Here is a 20,389-nt window from a genome sequence, read left to right as displayed (position 1 = left end):
AAGCATAGTAAACAATATTTTCATGATTCACATTCAAGAGCACATAGAAAACTTGAACTCATTCATTCAAATTTATGTATTCCAATGCCTGTTCCTTCTACAAATGGAAATAAATATATCATGACATTTATTAATGACTACACCAGAATGTGTTGGGTTTATTTATTGAAGAACAAATCTGATGCTTTTCAAACATTCAAGAATTTTCATAAATGGATTGAAAATGATGCACAATCTCATATTGGGTCTATTCTGACTGATAATGGAAAAGAATACACATCAAATGAATTTGAAAACTATCTTCGCCAACATGGGATCAAATATCAAACAACTGTGCCTTATAATCCCCAACAGAATGGTGTATCTGAAAGAATGAATAGGACAATCTTAAATATGGTACTATCCATGCTCTTCTTCAAAAATGTAAAGATAATGTTTTGGGCTGATGCTGTTCTATGTGTTGCATATATAAAGAATAGATGTCCATCTAATGCTATAAGAAACATGACCCCATATGAAATGTGGTATGGACATGTTCCTTCGATAAAGCATCTCAGGGTCTTTGGTTCCACCTGTTATGCCTTAATACCAAAGGTACATAGAAACAAATTTGGTGCTAGAAGTCGTAAGTGTATCTTTCTGGGGTATTCAAACACCTCCAAAACATACCACCTCTATGATGAAGTAAATAAGAAGTTTGTTGTATCTAGAGAGGTAATTTTTCTTGAATCATCCAAAACTGACAATGTTGTTGAGCAGCAACTTAATCGCTTAGATAGATTCCCAAAAGCAAAATCATTTCAAGAATTTGATAATCAGATTCCACATCTTGAATGGGGGATTCCTATACTAGATCAACATGTGGAATCTTCTTCTGAAGAACACTCTCCCCTGCATGAAACTCCAACAAGGGATGATACTTTAAGTGATGTGATTGATAGAATTGGGAGACTCAATCTTGATTCAGTCCCAACTCAATCAACAGAGTAGCCTGGACCATCTGAAAAAGGTCCCCCAAAGTGGCTGACAAAGACACTTGAAAGTGTTCATCCTGATGAGGTTGGAAAGATAGGAACTAGAAATTCAAACCGGAAAAATGGAGGTGATGTGGATGACTCTAATTCACCTGTTGATATGGATGTTTCTTATGATTGTGAATTGAACTTTTCTATAGATTTTGAACCAACTTCCTTCAAAGAAGCTGCTTCTCATGATGAATGGAAATAAGCAATGCAAAAGGAGTATGGTGCCCTCATAAAGAATGACACTTGGAAGCTGGTTGATCCTCCATTAGGAACCAAACCAATTGGCTGCAAGTGGGTCTACAAGAACAAGTATAAAGTTGATGGCTCACTTGACAAGCACAAAGCTAGGCTTGTGGCAAAAGGTTTTGCACAAAAGGAAGGGGTCAATTATGAGGAGACTTTTTCCCCCACAGCAAAATGGGCTACCATCCGGACACTCTTTGCACTAGCAGCTCAGAACGGTTGGAAAGTCCACCAAATGGATGTAAAAATTGCTTTCTTAAATGGAGATCTAAAAGAGAATGCTTTTATGTCCCATCCTAAAGGATTTGCTATGAAAGGACATGAACATAAAGTATGCAAACTGGTGAAGTCCTTGTATGGCCTCAAACAAGCACTGCGAGCCTGGTATGAAAAACTAACTGAGCATCTTCTGAAACTCAATTTCAAACATTATGATCTTGATGATGCAACTTTATTTGTCAAGAAAGTTGGCAAAACAGTTGTATATCTTGTGGTATATGTAGATGATCTTTTGATGACAGGGAACAATGAAAGCTACATTGCATCCATAAATAAGGAATTGGGGAAAAGTTTTGAAATGACTGATTGGGCTATGTTCATTACTATCTTGGCATTGAAGTAACCCAACATCCGAATTCCATATTTATTTCTCAAAAGAAATACATTGGAGATCTGCTGAACAGGTTTGGAATGATAGAGTGCAATCCTCTTACTACTCCAATGGAACAAAAATTAAAGCTCACATCTATTGAAGGAAAAGAATTTGAGGATGAAACAGAGTATAGACAGCTTGTAGGAAGTCTCAACTACCGAACTACTACCAAACCAGACATTTCGTTTGCTGTTGGAATCCTCTCCAGGTTTATGCAAAAGCCTTGTGAGGGACATTGGTCTGCTGCAAAAAGAGTTCTAAGGTACTTGAAGGGAACTCAAGACTTTGGAATCAAGTATACACAGGTGGACGACTTTAGCTTGATTGGATCCTCTGATTCAGACTTCGATGGAGACAAAGAAACTGGAGTATCTACTTCAGGATATGTTATGAGTCTTGGATCAGGAGCTGTCTCCTAGAGATCACGCAAACAATCAGTTCCAGCGGATTCCACAACAGAAGCAGAATACATGGCAGCAGCTGAAGCAACAAAAGAAATTGTGTGGCTCAGGAAAATTCTTGAAGATTTGCAGGTAAAACAAGTACAATCAACCCCACTCATGATTGAAAATACCTTTGCAATAAATTTGGCCAAGAACCAAAAGTTCCATGATCGAACGAAGCACATCAATACTAAATATCATCTGATTCGACATCATGTTGAGGCCAAAACAATCCATCTTCGTCATTGTTCCACAAATGCGCAAATTGTAGACATCTTCACCAAAGCGCTTGGAAGAGAAAAGCTTGAACGATTCAGAATGATGCTTGGACTCACCAACATCCCTTCAGATTAAGGGGGGGAATGTTGACACCTAATCCTTGTGATTGGGTGAATATATGTAAATAGATAAATAAGAAATATGAACAGTCATCCAGAGATGAACTGAACAGTCTCTCCCTCATGTATATAATGAAGACCTACCTGATGGAATATGAAACATGAATCATTTTTACTTTATGGAGTTACTTCCTGGCCTGACAGAATCATCTGCTTTCATTGTGGCAAGCCCGGGCACATGAAGAAAGAATGTCGATTCTAGAAGAAAGGACAAAAGGATCAGAGACTGTCCCGTATAAATCACAAGTCATCCAGCACAAATGATGGTGAGACTACTGCTGTAGCCACAGATGGTGATGTGTTGTCTACTGTTTCAGTAGAGGATGCATGTGTATATACATCTAGCAGTAGCGTTGATTGGATCCTTTACTCTGGGGCATCTCACCATGTAACCCCATGCAAAGATAGTTTTGTTTCATATAATCCTGGTGATTATGGTAGAGTGCATTTGGGGAATAATCATTTTTGCAGTATTGTTAGAGTGGGAGATGTCTAGATCAAGATGAAAGATGGAGAAGATATATTGTTGAAACAGGCCAGGCATGTACCAGAAATGCGCGTGAGTTTAATCTCTATGGGATGACTAGATGATGAAGGCTATTCGACAAGATTTGGAAAAGGAGGCTGGAAAATTAGCAAAGGTGCAATGGTTGTGGCCAAAGGACCCAAGTCAGGAACATTATAGACATTGAAGACACTGATAGGAAAATTAGATTTGGTTGCTATCACAAAAGAAGGAAATTCAGCCGATCTATGGCATAAGCGTTTGGGTCACATGAGCGAGAAGGGCTTAAAAATCCTTGTTGGTAAAAATTTATTGCCAGGTTTGAAATCCTACAATCTTAATCTTTGTGAGCATTGTATATATGGTCGACAAAGAAGGGTTTCATTCCTTAGAGGTGGTCATAACAGAAAGAAAAATGTGTTAGAATTGGTACAGTCAGATGTGTTTGGGCTTGTTAACATCAAATCATTAGGAGGAGCATCATATTTTGTAACATTTATAGATGATGCATCCAAGAAGGTTTGGGCATATCCTAGGAAAAATAAAAGTGAAGTGTTTGGAATATTTCAAAAATTCCATGTTGTTGTTGAGAGAGAGACTAACAAATTGCTGAAGTGTTTAAGAACAGATAATGGTGGAGAATACTGCTAAAATGAATTTAAGGAATATTGTAATAGGTTTTGCATAAAGCATGAGAAGACTATGCCTGGTACTCCTCAACAGAATGGTGTCGTAGAAAGGATGAATCACACCATTATGGAAAAGGTGTGAAGTATGTTGTCCAATTCTGGTTTGGAGAAGAATTTTTGGGCTGAAGCAGTCAGGACTACTTGCTACCTCATAAATAGATCTCCAACTATAGCCTTGGATGCCAGTATCCCTAAAGAAGTTTGGACTGGTAAGAATTCAAACTATTCTCACTTGAAAATCTTTGGATGTGAAGCATTTGTACATATTCCCAAAGAAAATAGAACTAAGCTAGATGATAAATCTATGAAATGCATTTTTTTAGGATATGTGGATGAAGATTTTGGTTATGGTCTATGGGATCCGGTCAAACATAAAATTATTAGAAGCAGGGATGTTATATTTAATGATTCAGAAATGTTCAAGAGGACTGTAGGTGAGTTGGAGGTCAAGAAGGTTATTGACAGGTTTAAAGAGCAGCAAGAAAACATACCACTAATACAAGAAAATGAACAACAAATTCAGGAACATGAGGAATAACAAGTGGAAAATGATGAACAACAAGAAGAAGGAATCTTGCAGGAACCTTTACAGGAGATTCAACCTGATAATGCACCACCACAGTTGGTTTGCAAATCTTCTAGGCCTCATAAGCCTTCACAAAGGTATCCTCCTTCAAACTATATTTTGTTGACTGATGAAGGTGAAGCTAATTGTTTTCAAGAAGCTTGTAAAGTCGAGCATAGTAAAGAATGGAAGAAGAAATGAACTCTTTGCAAGAAAATAAAACTTGGGATTTGGTAAACCTCCCAAAAGGTAGAAAGGCTCTACAAAACAAATGGGTGTACAATATTAAGCATGAAGGTGACGAAAAGAAGTAGAGGTATAAAGCAAGGCTGGTGGTGAAAGGTTTTGCCCAAAAAGAAGGTAATGAATTCATTGAAATTTTCTCACCTGTTGTCAAAATGCCATCCATTAGAGTCATTCTTGGTCTAGTTGCTACTTTAGACCTAGAATGTGAACAGCTAGATGTAAAAATTGCTTTCCTTCATGGTGAATTGGAGGAAGAAATTTATATGGAGCAGCCAGAAGGCTTCATAGAAAAAGGCAAAGAAGGCCTTGTTTGTAGGTTGAAGAAGAGTCTCTATGGGTTGAAACAAGCACCTCGACAATGGTACAAGAAATTTGATTCATTCATGTTGGAACATGGTTTTCAGAGGTTGGAAGCTGACCATTGTGTCTATATCAAGAGGTATGATCAAGGAAAGTATATCATATTATTGTTATATGTGGATGACATGTTGATTGTTGGGCATGATAAGAATAATATCAATAGATTGAAGAAAGATTTGGGTAGCAAATTTTCAATGAAGGATTTGGGACCAGCACAACAGATATTGGGCATGCGGATTATGCGTGATAGGAAAAACAAAAGGTTGTGGCTGTCATAAGAAAAATATATCAAGAAGGTGCTTGACAGGTTTAATATGAAGGATGCCAAGCCAGTTGGTACACCCCTTGCAGCCCACTTCAAGCTGAGTACTGAATTATGTCCTAGTGATGACAAGGAGAAAGAAGAGATGAGCAAGATTCCTTATGCTTCAGCAGTTGGCAGTTTGATGTATGCCATGGTATGCACACGACCAGACATTGCATATTCAGTGGGAGTAGTGAGTAGGTTCCTTGCCAATCCAGGCAAACAACATTGGCAAGCAGTAAAATGGATTTTAAGGTATCTCAAGGGTACTAGTCATTATTGTTTATGTTTTGGTCATGATGAGACTGTGCTTGAAGGATTTATAGATGCAAATATGGCTGGAGATATGGATACCAGAAAATCCACTACAGGTTATTTGTATACATTTGCAGGTGCAGTAGTATCTTGGTGTCAAGGCTACAAAGAATAGTAGCCCTCTCTACAACAGAGGCAGAGTACATAGCAGCAACAAAAGCTTGTAAAGAGATGTTGTGGATGCAACCATTCCTAGGAGAGATAGGAATAAAGCAGGACAAGTATGTGTTATATTGTGATAGTCAAAGTGTCATTCACTTGGCAAAAAACTTAACATTTCATTCAAAAACCAAGCACATTGACTTTAGGTACCATTGGATCCAGCATGTGTTGGAGGAAGAACAGTTATCCTTGGAAAAGATCCATACAGATAGGAACCCTGCTGATATGCTCACTAAGATTCTACCACGAAATAAACATGAGATAAGTAGAGGCATGGTAGGACTTGGTGTGACTTGATCACTCTTATTTTGCTTCAAGTGGGAGAATGTTAAGTGTGAAGCCAAATTCATACAGGATTCTAGATCCTTCTACACTGCTAGTAGTTTCTAGAATCACATGCAAGATTCTAAATCCTTCTACACCGCCAGTAGTTTCTAGAATCACATGCAAGATTCTAGATCCTCCTACACTGCCAGTAGTTTCTAGATCCCTCTACACCGCCAGTAGTTTCTAGAATCACATGCAGGATTCTAGATCCTCCTACACCGCCAGTAGTTTCTAGATCATTCCAGATCTCTATATGAATCACATACAGGATTCTAGATCCTTCTTCTGCCTCTATAAATTTGTAGTTTCTCTGGCCAAAGCAAGCGAGCAAGTGAAGGCCCAAGCTTGTTATGTAATGCAAAGTGATTTCTATTCTCCAGTGATTGTTTTATCTATTCCGCTATTTCTGACTGAGTAATCTTGTTGTTTCTCCATTTGTTTGTCTCTGTGAATTATATTATGCTATTGCTATCTAAGTCTCTGAGTATAAATCTGTTGTGTTTTATGTATGCTCTGATCTAACATATCATTGTTTTGGTTTTTCTTGAATACTTAAATTTATCACTAAATATTTTAGAAGGATCAATCCCTAGGTTCATCGGCAATTGCACTTCTTTATATATGATTTTGGCCCACGCTAATAATCTGTATAGTACTATCCCAGCAGTTTGGTTCTTCTTAAGCATTTAGATTTATCACTAAATAGTTTATAGGGATCAATTCCTATGACCATTGGCAATTGTATTTCTTTACATACCTTTTCTGTCCATACTAATAATTTGTCCGTGATTCTACCCATATCTTTGGCTAATTGTACCAACATTGCAATGTTTATTGGTTTTAAGGAAAAATAAGTTGCAAGGAGAACTTCCTGAGTCATTAAGAGTTTTTCATAATTTGAAAGTTTTAAATATGGGTTACAATAAATTTTATGGTGGTATGCCTGAGTGGATATCAAATTTCACTAAGTTATGTGTGTTGGATCTATCCAACAATAAATTTAGTGGAGTGATACCATTATATCTTGAAAGACTTCAAGGATTTGCGAATGGATCTTCTCAAAATGATACAAAGTACGAAGAAATGACAATTGACATGAAAGGATATGAGTACAATCTATCATATGTGTTGTCTTCCAAAACAATATTTGATTTGTCTGGTAACAATCTTAATGGGATAATCCCTGCAAGCATGGGAAGCTTGAGTAACTTGAGATTGCTGAATTTATCTAACAATCAATTAGAAGGTTTAATACCTCCATCTCTTAGTAATATATTTACATTGGAACAGTTGGACTTGTCCAAAAATAACTTGAGTGGAAAAATTCCAGAGGAGCTCTCTGCATTACATTGGTTGGAAGTAATGAATGTTTCATTTAATAATCTTTGTGGGTTTATCCAAAAAAACACAAATTTCTGGTTTTAATGCAACCTCATTTCAAAAAAATAAGTGTTTGATTGGGTGTCTTTTAGATCCAGGTAATAAAAATGTAACCTTATCTACGAATGATGACAATATAAGTAAACAATGGTGAGAAGAAAGTGGGATGGTTGAGTGCAGTGACAGAAAAGATATCATTAAGTGTCAGAGGGGACTGGAATTTGGGGAGTGATTAGTATATTTATCATTTCCAAGAGAGTCAAAAATTGGGTATCAGCTTTGTCACATAACAAACCAAGATCCTCTTACCATATCTCGAAGATGCGCACGCTCTGATACGCGACCAGGCTAGGTCTGCGAACGATTGCCCGCTGCCATGGCTGCACCAGGGGGTGCGGAGCCCTCTCCCACCCCTCCGCTAACACCAGCATAAGCCTTCCGAAGCATTCTAACGCAGAGGGGAAAAAAACGACCTCATCCTGAAGTACCGAAGTTTATCAAAAAGCTAGATGAAATTCCAGAAATCGCTTTACCAAAAGACCAAACGATCAAAATCGCCCTTGCCTTGGCTGACAGAGGCTTAGTGGGGCAATTTATGGGTCGGTGGCCAACCACAAAATCAACTGATGAATGGGTTCAACGAAACTGGAGACCCCTGCTACCCAACAATGTGATCAGTTACGCGGTTGGAAGGGGCTTTTTCATATTCGAATTCACTACCAAGGAAGACCGAGATCTGGTGTTCAAAAATGGCCCATATTTCATGGGAAACCAAGGTCTCTTTCTGAATAAATGGACACCCGATTTTGACCCCTCAGTCGATGTTCCAAAGGAGGTCCCTGTTTGGGTTCGGCTTCCCAATCTGCCAATACACTGCTGGAGCTATCAATCTCTGCAAAAGATAGGAAACAGACTGGGCAGATTCATCGACAAAGCTGATAACAAGGGCCAATACACCTGCGCCAGAATATGCGTGGAAGTTGACCTAGAAGCTGGACTACCGGAAGCCATCAAGCTTACAGTGGGAGATTGGCACCATTTCCAGAAGCTGGACTATGAGCAACTGCCCTTTAAATGCGGAATCTGCCATGAGCACGGCCATTTTCAACAAAACTACCCCAAAGCACCATCAGGGGACAAAGAGGAAGAAGAAGGATGGAAGGAAATAAAAAAGGGAAAGGTAGTCTCAAAGCCAAACGAGAAGAAGCAGACAGGACCAAAGGGGAATCCCCAGTCCAATGACAAGCCCAAACCAGTCTCAAATGAAGGCCCATGCTCAGGTGAAAAGGTGGAGGCCTCAGAGAACCATGAAGAACCTGAAGATCAGCCGAAGAAAAGGAAAGATACTGAAGAAGAATCAAATGCCCATCTAGCCAAAGCAGATCAAGGAGAAAAAGCAGGCAACGACGAGCACATTAGTCTTGCATCTGACTCAGAGGAAGAAACAGAAGAAAGAGAATCTGAATCAGACAACTCACAAATATCTCCTATCAAATCGACCAGGGGCCGGAAATCCAAGAAGAAACAGAGAGAGGAGAAAACCTACATGGATGTTCTCCAAGGCTCCTACAAAACTCTCAAGGGAATGATGAACACCAGATCCGGGCGCAAGCATAACAAGGCTCCAAAAGGAGCCACTCCCCCCCAACCCTGTAAATAATGAAATACGTCTCCTGGAATTGCAGAGGATTAGGTAGCAGGCTGAAAGAAGAGGCCCTGAAAGACATTGTGAGGTTGCATGTGCCTGAAATCCTTCTCATCCAGGAGACAAAGCTGGAGGACACTCTTCTCCTCCAAACCAGCAAAACATTCTGGCGCAAAGGCCCTGGTAGAGTTGTCAGTGCTAGAGGTGCCTCTGGTGGGATTGCCTCCTTCTGGGACAGCTCCAAATACGACTTGATTCAAGAAGAAAGTTGCCAGAACTGGATTTTCACTCAGCTCCTCCACAAAGATTCTGGTCAAAAAGTAAGTATGTTTAACCTTTATGCTCCGGTCTCTCCATCAGAGAAAAAAATTTGTTGGGACTCGCTCCAGTCCTTTCTTTCACTGCAAAATCTAGAAAACATCATTATTGCAGGGGATCTGAACGTTACTCTAGCCGCTGAAGAGAAAAAAGGTGGTTCCCCTGTAAGGGATCCAGCTAGAGAATGGGTAGAAGATATAATGATTGGCTGGGATCTGGAGGACATCAAACCCTCAGCTAGGAAATACACCTGGTCTAATAAAAGATTAGGCCCCAGCCATATAGCGGCTCGTTTGGATAGATTCCTAATCCAAGCCTCCTTTCTTACTAGCGGTCTAATGGCCTCATCCAAAATTCTGCCCAACTACACCTCCGATCATAAACCCATAAGTCTCGAGCTCTCCATGGATGGTTTTCTTGGCCCCATTCCATTTAGATTTAGTCCTTTGTCGATTCAGCAAGAGGGTTTCAATGAGGTGGTTTCTGAAGTCTAGAACCGGAAAATACAGGGATCCCCTTTCTTCGTTTGGGAAGAAAAGTTGCGGCTCTTAAGAGAAGACTCAAGGAGTGGGCTAAAGCTTTGAAAACTCCAGCTGCCAAGAGAAAAGAGTCTGTAGAAAACCTTGCTGCCCTCCAATCATCAATGGAGAATTCAGTTATTAACCAAAGTCTGCTCCAAAGAGAAGTTGAGTTGCAAAAAGCCCTTCATAAAGCTAGTAGGGACGAAGAGGAGTATTGGAGACAAAAATCCAGAAACTTATGGTTACAGGCCGGCAACAAAAATACTAGTTTCTTCCACAAGCATGCCGAAGCCCGAAAGCAATTCAAAAATGTTTCTGAAATCCGCTCCCAAGATGCAGTGGTTAAAGATTTTGAAGGCATCAAGAGAGCAGCCTTCTCCTATTTCAAAGATCTCTATTCAGGGCCTAATGACCAGCCTATAGATCCTCAAGCCTATCCGTATAATCTAATCCCCTTCTGTGTGCAAGACCCTATCAATAATATGTTGATTGCTCCGATCAGCATGGATGAGCTCAAGAAAGCCTTGGATTGCATGGAACCGGATAAGGCGCCAGGGCCTGATGGGTTCACTGCTAGGTTCCTTCAGTCTTGCTGGTCAACTATCAATAAAGACCTCCTGAGAATGGTTAGGAAGTCCCAATACTGCGCAAATATAGGAGGCAGTACCAATTCAGCCTTCCTTGCATTAATACCGAAAGAGAAAGGAGCTTCAGACTTCAGTAGATTTCGACCTATTTCGCTGTGTAATACTAGCTATAAACTGATTACCAAAATAATATCCATTCGCCTCAAGAATATTCTGCCGGACATCATACCAGAGAACCAAGGAGGCTTCATTAAAGGGAGAAAGATACTGGATAATATTGTGCTGGTACAAGAGGCAATTCACTCAAGTGGCCAGAGGAAAGAGAAAGGAATGGTAATAAAACTCGATTTGGCTAATGCCTTTGACAGGGTGAGGCATGACTTCCTGTTTGCTGTTATGAAGAAAATGGGCTTCTCAATAAAATTCATAAATTGGGTGAAAGCCTGCATCGCCTCTCCTTGGATTGCACTGTTGGTAAATGGCCGGTCGACTGAATTTTTTAAAGCTTCCAGGGGATTAAGACAAGGTTGTCCACTGTCCCCGCTTCTCTATGCTATTCAAGCCTCAGTGCTTAGTTTCCAGCTCGACTTCTGTCAGCATGTCCAAGTTCTGCCAGGACTCAGAATGGTGCATAAAGTCAAAGACATAAACCATGCCCAATTTGCCGACGATACTCTACTTCTAGGTGGAGCGAGCATTAATTCGGCCAGATCTTTTAAAAAGGAACTGGACATTTATAAGGAAGCCTCCGGCAGCAAGATAAACTACTCAAAAAGCACAATCTATGGTTGGAACTGCTCAGCCAAAAATCTGGCTGATATAGCTAGGCTTCTTGAGATGAAAATTTGTCAGGATTGGGAATCATTCAAATATCTTGGGATCCCAATTTTCAGATCCATCCCTAAAGTTACCCACTGGATGCCCCTTTTGGATAAGCTTAAGCTCAGAATTCAAGCCTGGGGAGCCTCCTGGCTGAACACTGCTGGGAAAATAATTCTCTGTCCTAACATGCATGCCACTTTTTCAGCATTCCATTCTCCTTGCCCCCAAAACCTTTCTCAGTAAAATGGATGGTATGCTGAGGAGATTCCTGTGGGAAGGGGGGAAAAACAATGAAATAAGACTTCATCTCGTAAATTGGGATACCATTAAGAGACCATTCATGGAAGGAGGACTGCAAATGAGAGAGTTGGCTGCTCAAAACCTCGCTCTAGGCTCAAAAATTTTGTGGAATATTGTGGCTGGGAAAACAAGCTGGAGCAAGAAAGTACTGTGGAAGAAATACTTTCAAGGTCAACGTTTGAGATGTTTGGACCTTCCACCAAAAACCACCAAAGGTTCCCCAATATCCAAGCTCTGTATCGCGGCTCTGGAGAATTTCAGTCCCAACCTCTACTGGATTCCAGGTAATGGGAAAAAAATCAGAAATTGGGATGATCAGATTCTTGGAGACCAGCCGCTACACCATATAGAAGACCTGGCAAATATTAAACCATGGCTGCACTCCAACAATAAAGAAACCCTTTGGGACATATCCACCTGGACGGAGGATGATGGTAGAAGATGGGAGAGCTGGAATCTAGGAGAGGTACCTCACCGGTTGCAATCTGAAGCTTCATTACTATTAGACAAACTCCAAGGAAAATCTCCCTTGTCAGCAACAGCCAAGGACAAAAGAGGGCGGGGCTCCCATACTGGTTCCTACTCGGTTGCTGAAGGATACAAAAGTTTGATTGTTGTTCTGAATGTTCCACCAGACCCAACGCAATGGAAATTCATATGGAGCTTCCCTTCTCTCCCAAAAATAGATTTCTTCTGCTGGACGCTTGCTCATAACAGTATTCTCACTGGAGATAACCTGAGAAAACGTGGAATGGAAGGGCCGTCCAGATGCCCATTATGTATATCAGAGGAAGAAACAGCTGATCATCTATTGTTGTTGTGCCCCTTTGCCAAGGCTGTTTGGAAGGGGGTTCTGAGTTCAAGGGCAGACAAGATTGAGATGCCAAGAAATGTGCCAAACCTGCTTCACGAGTGGGCCAAGCTAGCTCCGTTCTGCTTCAATAAAAAAACCTGCAAAAGACTGCATGGATGTGGATCCCGAAATTCATCTGCTGGAAGTTATGGCTGGAAAGGAATAACAGAATATTCAGAGGAGAAATCTGCACATCTAACAATGTTATATCCAAAATTAAAGCTATTATGGGAGAGACACTGGAAGCTAAGCCGGCCTTAAGGAACGAAGTGAGTCTGGGCAGCGAGGAGGAGCTTTGGCTGAAAGATATTGTTCCAAATAATCAAACCAACCCTATTCCTCCAGCCTCTTGCCATGCTATGTGGGAAATACGCCTGGAAGAACAGGAATTTCTAAAGTGGAGATCGGCCCTAGATGACCACTGTCTATTCTTCGACGGGGCCTTTAAAGGCAACCCTGGAGCTGCAGGTGGAGGTGGAATACTGCTGAATCCCGATGGCACTACGTTACTTAGGTATCATTGGGGTCTGGGAATCGAATCAAACAATAGAGCTGAGGCTCTAGCTTTGTGGCAGGGGCTGACTCTGGCTCTTAAACGGAACATTCAATCCCTAACGGTCTTTGGAGACTCTCGGCTCATCATTCAAGAAATGAACTCTCTCACGAACCCTTTGCAGATCCATTTAGGCCGCATTCTCAAGAAAATTAGATCCATGCTGGTCAAGTTTCGGAAAATTTCCTTCTATCACATATTGAGGCAGCTGAATTATCAAGCCGATTTAGAAGCCAATCTTGGCTCAGCCAGTAGCCCAAGAACCCTTTCAGTCAACTCTGAAGAATCTCACTGCATCATCCCTTAATAGTCTCCCAAGAAATCTGTTCTTTCAGATGCATGGGGGATCAGCTACTGAACCAGTAACTTTGGATATGCTTCAGGCTTGCTGAACTAGTTACCAGATTCTGAATCAGTTACATCAAGCTCCAAGGGTGGGCAAACAAGAAAACTTAGATGCTCTGGATTCTCTGTCCCTAGCAGGCTCTATAAGCTCTGTTCTCAGCAGAAGCAGGAACCAGAGGATGAATATTTGAATTTATGTAAACAAAAGCCAAGGTGACCTCAAAACAGGAAGGGTACATCATGAAAAAAGAAAGGAATCAATGGGCAGCAACTGATTCGTTTTCCAGACGTGACCAATCCCAAATTGAATGACGGTTTCTCCTGTTGGCTTGGATATTGTGAGATCGAATGAAAGCTTGTATCAGCGATCCCCTGTTACAGGTGTGCAGCTTCCCGGTTCAACTGATGTCGAGTGGCTGTAATCAGATCTGGGGCGCAACTTCAATCAATATTGCTGATGGAGGTAAAGTTTAGAATCTCATCTGTAGCTGAAAGCATCGCTGTGGTATGAACGCCAAGGCTCTGTTGTTGCAGTAGCCAAGAGGGTAAATGCAAGCAGCGGAGCAGCATTGCCTAAGATCGTCCCTTCTTCAACCCATCCAGAAAGAGGGTGGTTCTTCAATTGATTGTGCATTCGGTGAAAGACGAGGAATAGGCATTGAACCATATTGCGAGACAGAGCATCAAATCGGACAGCACAAACTATTAAATGGCCGATCATCCAGACTCTATTTGACAGCCTAGACTAGTCTGGTAGATCTCAGAACCTTTAAGGCAAGGATTCTGCGAAACTCTTCCCAAAGGGCGATACTGTGTCAAAGAATGTCCATGGACCCTCATTGTGTAACAAGAAATCTGAGAGACATGAATTTTGAGGAATCTCTTCCCGGTGTAATAAGTATGCGGCAGCTGTTTTGTCGCCAATAAAAAATTAACCGTTACAGTCAAAAAAAAAAACCAAGATCCTCTTATGGAATGTACCAATTTTCTATGTAATCAAATCCTAAATGGTTTAGTTTGTTTTATTAAATTCTTATTAATATTTATGTAATGTTTTTTTTTTTTTATCGGAGGCTCTGGCATATTGATGTTACAGGAGCTAACTTTATCTGCACGTATATGTTTTCCGCAGCGATTAGAGTTTCATATGGTAATGTCGCAAAGCTATATGTTGGCGAAAGTTTGAACGCACTATGACCAATGCAGTTCTGAAATTATCATTTTAATGTATTGATCTCGTCAAGGTTGACGTATATATTGGCCATAGAGATTAAGGTTCACCATGGTAATGTCATATAGTTATTTGTCGTAGAGGGTTCACGTATATATTGGCCATAGAGATTAAGGTTCACCATGGTAATGTCATATAGTTATTTGTCGTAGAAAGTTTGAACCCTCTATGAGTAGAAAAGTTAGTAAATTGTGATTTGGGCGTATTGATCTTGCTTCGGCTAAGCTGAAATATCAACTAGATCCCTGTAGTGTGAAGTCTCAGCTAGATTTGTGTAGTTTAAACCATTCAAGTGAAAAATAGAAGTTTCAAGATAGATATATAGTAACTATATTATATATATAATTAATTTTAAAAATATTTATTTAATATATTATTATATATATATATATATAATATGTTAAATAGGTATTTTTAAATTGAATATATCAGAAATTAATTATATATATAATATAGTAATTAATTTATTAGATAGTAAAAGGATTAAATCTCTCAAGTACAAAAACAAATATACACTTTAAAATATTATTAGTTTGATAATTTTTAATTGAAAAATAATTAAAATTAAATTCCTGAATTATTAACATATTCACATTAATAAATGATAATAATAAAGTGCAATTAAAATTCCAATTTTATTGAAAATTTTGTATTTAAAAGATATTAACATTAAAAAAAAATCAAACAAACTCAACCAAACTAAACTACGTATAAATCAATTTGCTTTACCTATAAAACTTTCATATGGTTTAAATTACATAGCTTTCTCAATATAGCTGTTATTAAAATTGGAAAATTTTGTATTTAAGAGATATTAACCTAAAAAAAAATCAAACAAACTCAACCAAACTAAAATACCTATAAATCAATTTGCTCTACCTGTAAAACTTTCATATGGTTTAAATTACATAGCTTTCTCAATATAGCTGTTATTATAACCTATTGCAAACATATTTTTGACCAATTTGAAATTGGTTTCTTCGTAACATTATCAAACCTAGATATATCCCACGAGTCACTTTTCTTAAATTTTTTTCTGGTGTTGGAAATGAGATGCACAACAAATTAAACATATATTCACCAAATAAAATCAAGCACAGAAGACACAGCAATTTAACGTGGTTCACCCAACCAATCTCGGCTACCTCCACTAAACATAGGCATTGGCAATCCGTATGGATACGTGTTTTATAGCTAGGAGAATCTAACTGCCTCATAAATCTTTTCACATCAAATTTAGGATGCATTAACTCTCTCCCAACAACCTGGAACTAATCTAGCAACCAATTCCTATTGTTGTCACACATTAGAGATTTTTGCCTGAAACAAAAAATCTCAACATCTGTGAAAAAAAAACATCGTACAGTTTAAATCTCTCATTGAAACACCATATTACAAGCATCGTTGCATTTGTATTTTAGATCTCCAATGAATCAGTTATTTATTGATCGACAAGCCTAAGCATTAAAGGACATTACTTGGCAGTGAATAGCGAGTGGAGGTCCCCACGATTTCCTACTTACTTTTTGGAGCTGTACTGACTTTCAGATTTTAAAATCTGATGGAGCTTTATTCTTCATTTCCTTAGGAATCTTCGAATTCTCATTTCCTTTTGATTGAATTTCGGAAGGACCTTCAAAATTCTTGCCTTTAATCTGTTCTACGGAGATAACTTCCAAAGTTAGGCATCCTATATAGTCGTCAATGTGGCTCTGTGGGAAGGAAGCATGGACCAGAGAGTGTTTGGACTCACGGGAATTAGAAGGATGAAAACATCACAACATAATTAAATTAATCAATTGAATGTGCTACCTGTAAAGCAAGATCGACTGAATTGGAGGAAGGTGTGACACATTCACTAAATGTGGAATTTTTGTGAAGAAATCATAAGCAAAGTTGACAAGGATAGTTTGTACAACAAGTAACGCTATTAATTCGCATGCCAAAACAGAGTGGAATGCGTTTCCAAGAGGAAGAGGATCACTGCAGAGGAAACGAAGAGTGAAACATGTGGTGTTGAACTGCTCAAAGGGTATTGATTGCTGTAACATTGAAAGTAAATCAAATAATTTAATTTCAATTAGGTTAATGATTGTTTAATGGGTAGATAAATAAATTATATTTAAATTTAATAAGTTATTTTTGGATTTGAAACTGAAAACAGATTTAAATACTCTTCACATTATTCATTAGATGATATATTAGAGGAAGAATATCTTCTTGAAATAAAATCTTGTCCACTCATTTATTTAAAATTCAAAATTCCTCAAACTCAATTCCACTATAGACCAAACCTACTACTTAATAAAATATGTTTATATCTTTATTTTATTATTATATTAATTTGTTACAACAATAATTGTGAAGGATAATGTATTTTTAAAGATATTATTTAGATTAAAGTTACATTTTAATTATGAAATAAAAATTAAAGTTATTGGATTTGGTTTTCTTTGAATAACAATGATGATAAGTTAGTAGAATTAACATTCATTTGTACATAACAATTAGGGATAACTATCAGTATTAACAATTAATTATATCTAATATAAATTCATATGTGGATCTAGCAAGCATATCAAATCTCTTTATGTGCAAACCTCTTTTAACATCCAAAACATGAAAAATGATATTTGTGCTCAAAGGTATGTATGAAACGCCAAATAAAAATTGGATCTTATTTTTGAAGGCTAAGATTTTGTATATTAAAAGGGAAGCAAATGAAAACATAAGCAATATATGTGAACTCAAATCAAATAGCTTGTATCCTTTTTTATCATCACAATAAGCAATAAATGTGTGTTTACTTTGCATCAAGTTTTCTTCTTTCATGTTTTCGAACATAGCACTCTTAAATGACTAAATTTTAGTTTATAGACATAAAATACATTAGATACAAAAACCATTAGAAACATATTTACCTCGAAGCATATTACATGCACATTCTACTAGTGTTATGTTTTTCCTATGAGTAGCTCCATTTTGCTGAGGTGAATGTGGCACTATAAATTGTTGTAGAATATCATTGCTCTTACAATATTAGTTAAATGCTTTTGATTTATAGTCTCCCCCTTGATTAGAGCTAAGAATTTTGATGCATTTGCCAAACTCTTTTCCACCATATTTTTGAATTCTTTAAAGCACTCAAAGACATCTCTCTTCTTTCATATCAAATAGACCCAGGTATACCTAGATCTATCGTAAAAAAATAAAATACCATGCTCCATTAAGAGATATAGTTTGCAGAAGTCCACATACATAAGTATGAATCAATTCAAGTATTTTCCTTTGTATTTTCTCTTTATGTATACGAAATTCCTCTCTACGTTGCTTTCCAAGTACAAATTTATTGGTTATTGTGATGATAAAATAGCATACACGTTTTTTGATTCATGTTAACATAGATTTCTTACAAGTAGGGATTTGGTGTTTCGTGAGAATGGAGATGAAGGTGATAAAATGAATAATACTAGTATATGACATGGTACTATCAATGATTATGTAAAAATAGAAACGACTGATAAAAAATAATATGAACAAACACAAGAACAAGTACAGGTTCATGAAGCCCTAAGGGATAGCTCAGTTGGTCAAGTTCCTTTTGCTAAGTACCTCGTTTATCAGGAAGTCACGCGGTCAACTCTCCTCAACACCCTTGGGGTTAGGTCTTGCTAATTTGGCCGATAGGTAGATCTCTTCGGGTTGATCTACCTAGATTTTCTCGTGCATGTAGTAGTCACTCAGTGTTTGTGAACCACCCTTAAAAAAAGTACAGGTTCATGAGAAAGAAGCTTTAAGCAATCATGTCACTCCAAGAAGAGAAGAAGAAGAAGAAAGAAGGGAAACTCCAAGAAGTTCATCACATCAAATTTAGGTACCTATATGGTATAAAAAATGCATTGATTTCTCATGTATTGAATGTTATAGAACCTTCAAGTTATGAAGAATCTAAAGAATATAAACAATGAGGAGATGCAATGAATGAAGAATGTAACTCTATAATAAAGAATGACACATGGAAATTAACAAAATTACCTAAAATAAAGTTCTCAGTATGATGCAAATGGCTCTACAATTCCAATTTTAATGTTGATGGAAATATTGACAAGTATAAAGCTAGATTGGTTGCAAAAATCTATTCACAATAATAGGAATTGATTATGAAGATACTTTTGCACTTTTAGCTTAGTTGAACACAATTAGAACCATGATTGCATTAGCCACAAAACATAATTGGAAATGCATCAATTAGGTGTCAAATCAGCTTTTTTGAATGGTGAGTTAAAAGAAAAAGTTTATTTTGTTCACCCTCAAGGGTTTGTAAAGAATGGATGGGAGCATCTTGTTTGTAGGTTAAAAAAAGATTTATATGGTTTTAAACAAGCAAGAAGATCTTGGTATGTGAAAATTGATTCTTTCTTTTATGATAATGGCTTTGTGAGAAGCAAAAGTGATCCTAGCCTGTACATCAAGGAAAAAGAAGAAGGGAATATTGATTTCATACATTTATATGTTGGTGATATTATCATAATAAACAGTGCATCCAAGTTGATTGAAGAAATTAAACGTCAATTGTCACAAGTAGCTGAGATGAAGGAACTTGGTGAATTGCATTATTGTTTAGGTCTTGAAGTTTGGAGGAAATTTGGTAAGACATTGACCAAACATATAAAATATACAAGAGAAATCCTTAAAATGTTTAATATAATTGAGTGCAATGAAGTATCTACTCTAGAAAAAAATGCTAAATTTTACAGTGATGATGGAACTAAATAGGTGAATGGAACTTCGTATCATCAAGTGGTGGGAATTTTGAACCAACGCATGATGTACCATGCTAGATATAACATATTTTGTTAGCATCCTTAGTCAGTTCATGGCTAAGACTTGTGAAAGGCACTCGAAAGAAACAAATAAAGTCCTTTGATATCTCAAAGGAACACTTAATTTTGGTATTATGTATACTAATGAATTTGATAATTAGGTGGCATGTCATTCTGATTGAGATTGTCCTAAAAATCTTGATGACAAAAAATCAACCTTTGGATATGTATTCAATATAGGATTGAGAGCCATATCATGGTGTAGCAGGAAACATCCAACTATTTCTTTATCATCTATAGACATTCAATACAAAGCCTTGACTAGTGCAACTTGTGAAGTTGCTTGGTTAAGGAGGAATCTTGAAGATGTTGGAGAAAAAAAAAGAGGTCCAACAAACATCAAATATGAAAACTAGAGTTCCATTAAGTTGGCAAATGATACAGTTTATCATGCTAGATTAAAACATATTAAAGTCCAATGCCATTTTGTAAGGGAAAAGATATAGTGAAAGGAGATTCAATTAGTCTATTGTAATACAAGTGACAATGCAGCTTACATATTTACCAAGCCTCTTGGAAAGATGAACATTGAAATATGTAAACAACAATTAGGCATTGTGAAAAATATGTTTCTCCATTAAGGGGGCATATTAGAATAATGTAGAAATGACTTGTTCTAAAATTGCGAGTTGTCTAGTTGATGAGTTTTCTATGATGAGTTGTACTCCTACGTTGTTGAGCTAGTTTACTTCATAGTTAGTGTTATGATTTGGTTTC

At 37.8% G+C, this 20,389-nt stretch overlaps 1 protein-coding gene across 1 annotated transcript; it reads left to right on the top strand.

Annotated features, from left to right (window-relative positions):
- The first annotated feature begins 8,377 nt into the window (after positions 1–8,377).
- On the top strand, positions 8,378–13,520 carry LOC149184080 (uncharacterized). Its single transcript, XM_089415219.1, has 4 exons — positions 8,378–9,014; positions 10,087–11,018; positions 11,713–12,719; positions 12,830–13,520. The coding sequence occupies exons 1-4, from the start codon at positions 8,378–8,380 to the stop codon at positions 13,518–13,520; spliced, it is 3,267 nt and encodes a 1,088-aa protein (XP_089271345.1).
- Positions 13,521–20,389: the final 6,869 nt, after the last annotated feature.

This window comes from Pinus tabuliformis, chromosome 3_2 (assembly GCF_031772625.1).
Source record: "Pinus tabuliformis cultivar Carrire ecotype Pingquan chromosome 3_2, CPIR1, whole genome shotgun sequence".
In the NCBI taxonomy this organism is placed as follows: Eukaryota; Viridiplantae; Streptophyta; class Pinopsida; order Pinales; family Pinaceae; genus Pinus; species Pinus tabuliformis.
Note: the sequence above shows the minus strand (reverse complement) of the source record. Positions and strands in the feature narration are given on the sequence as shown.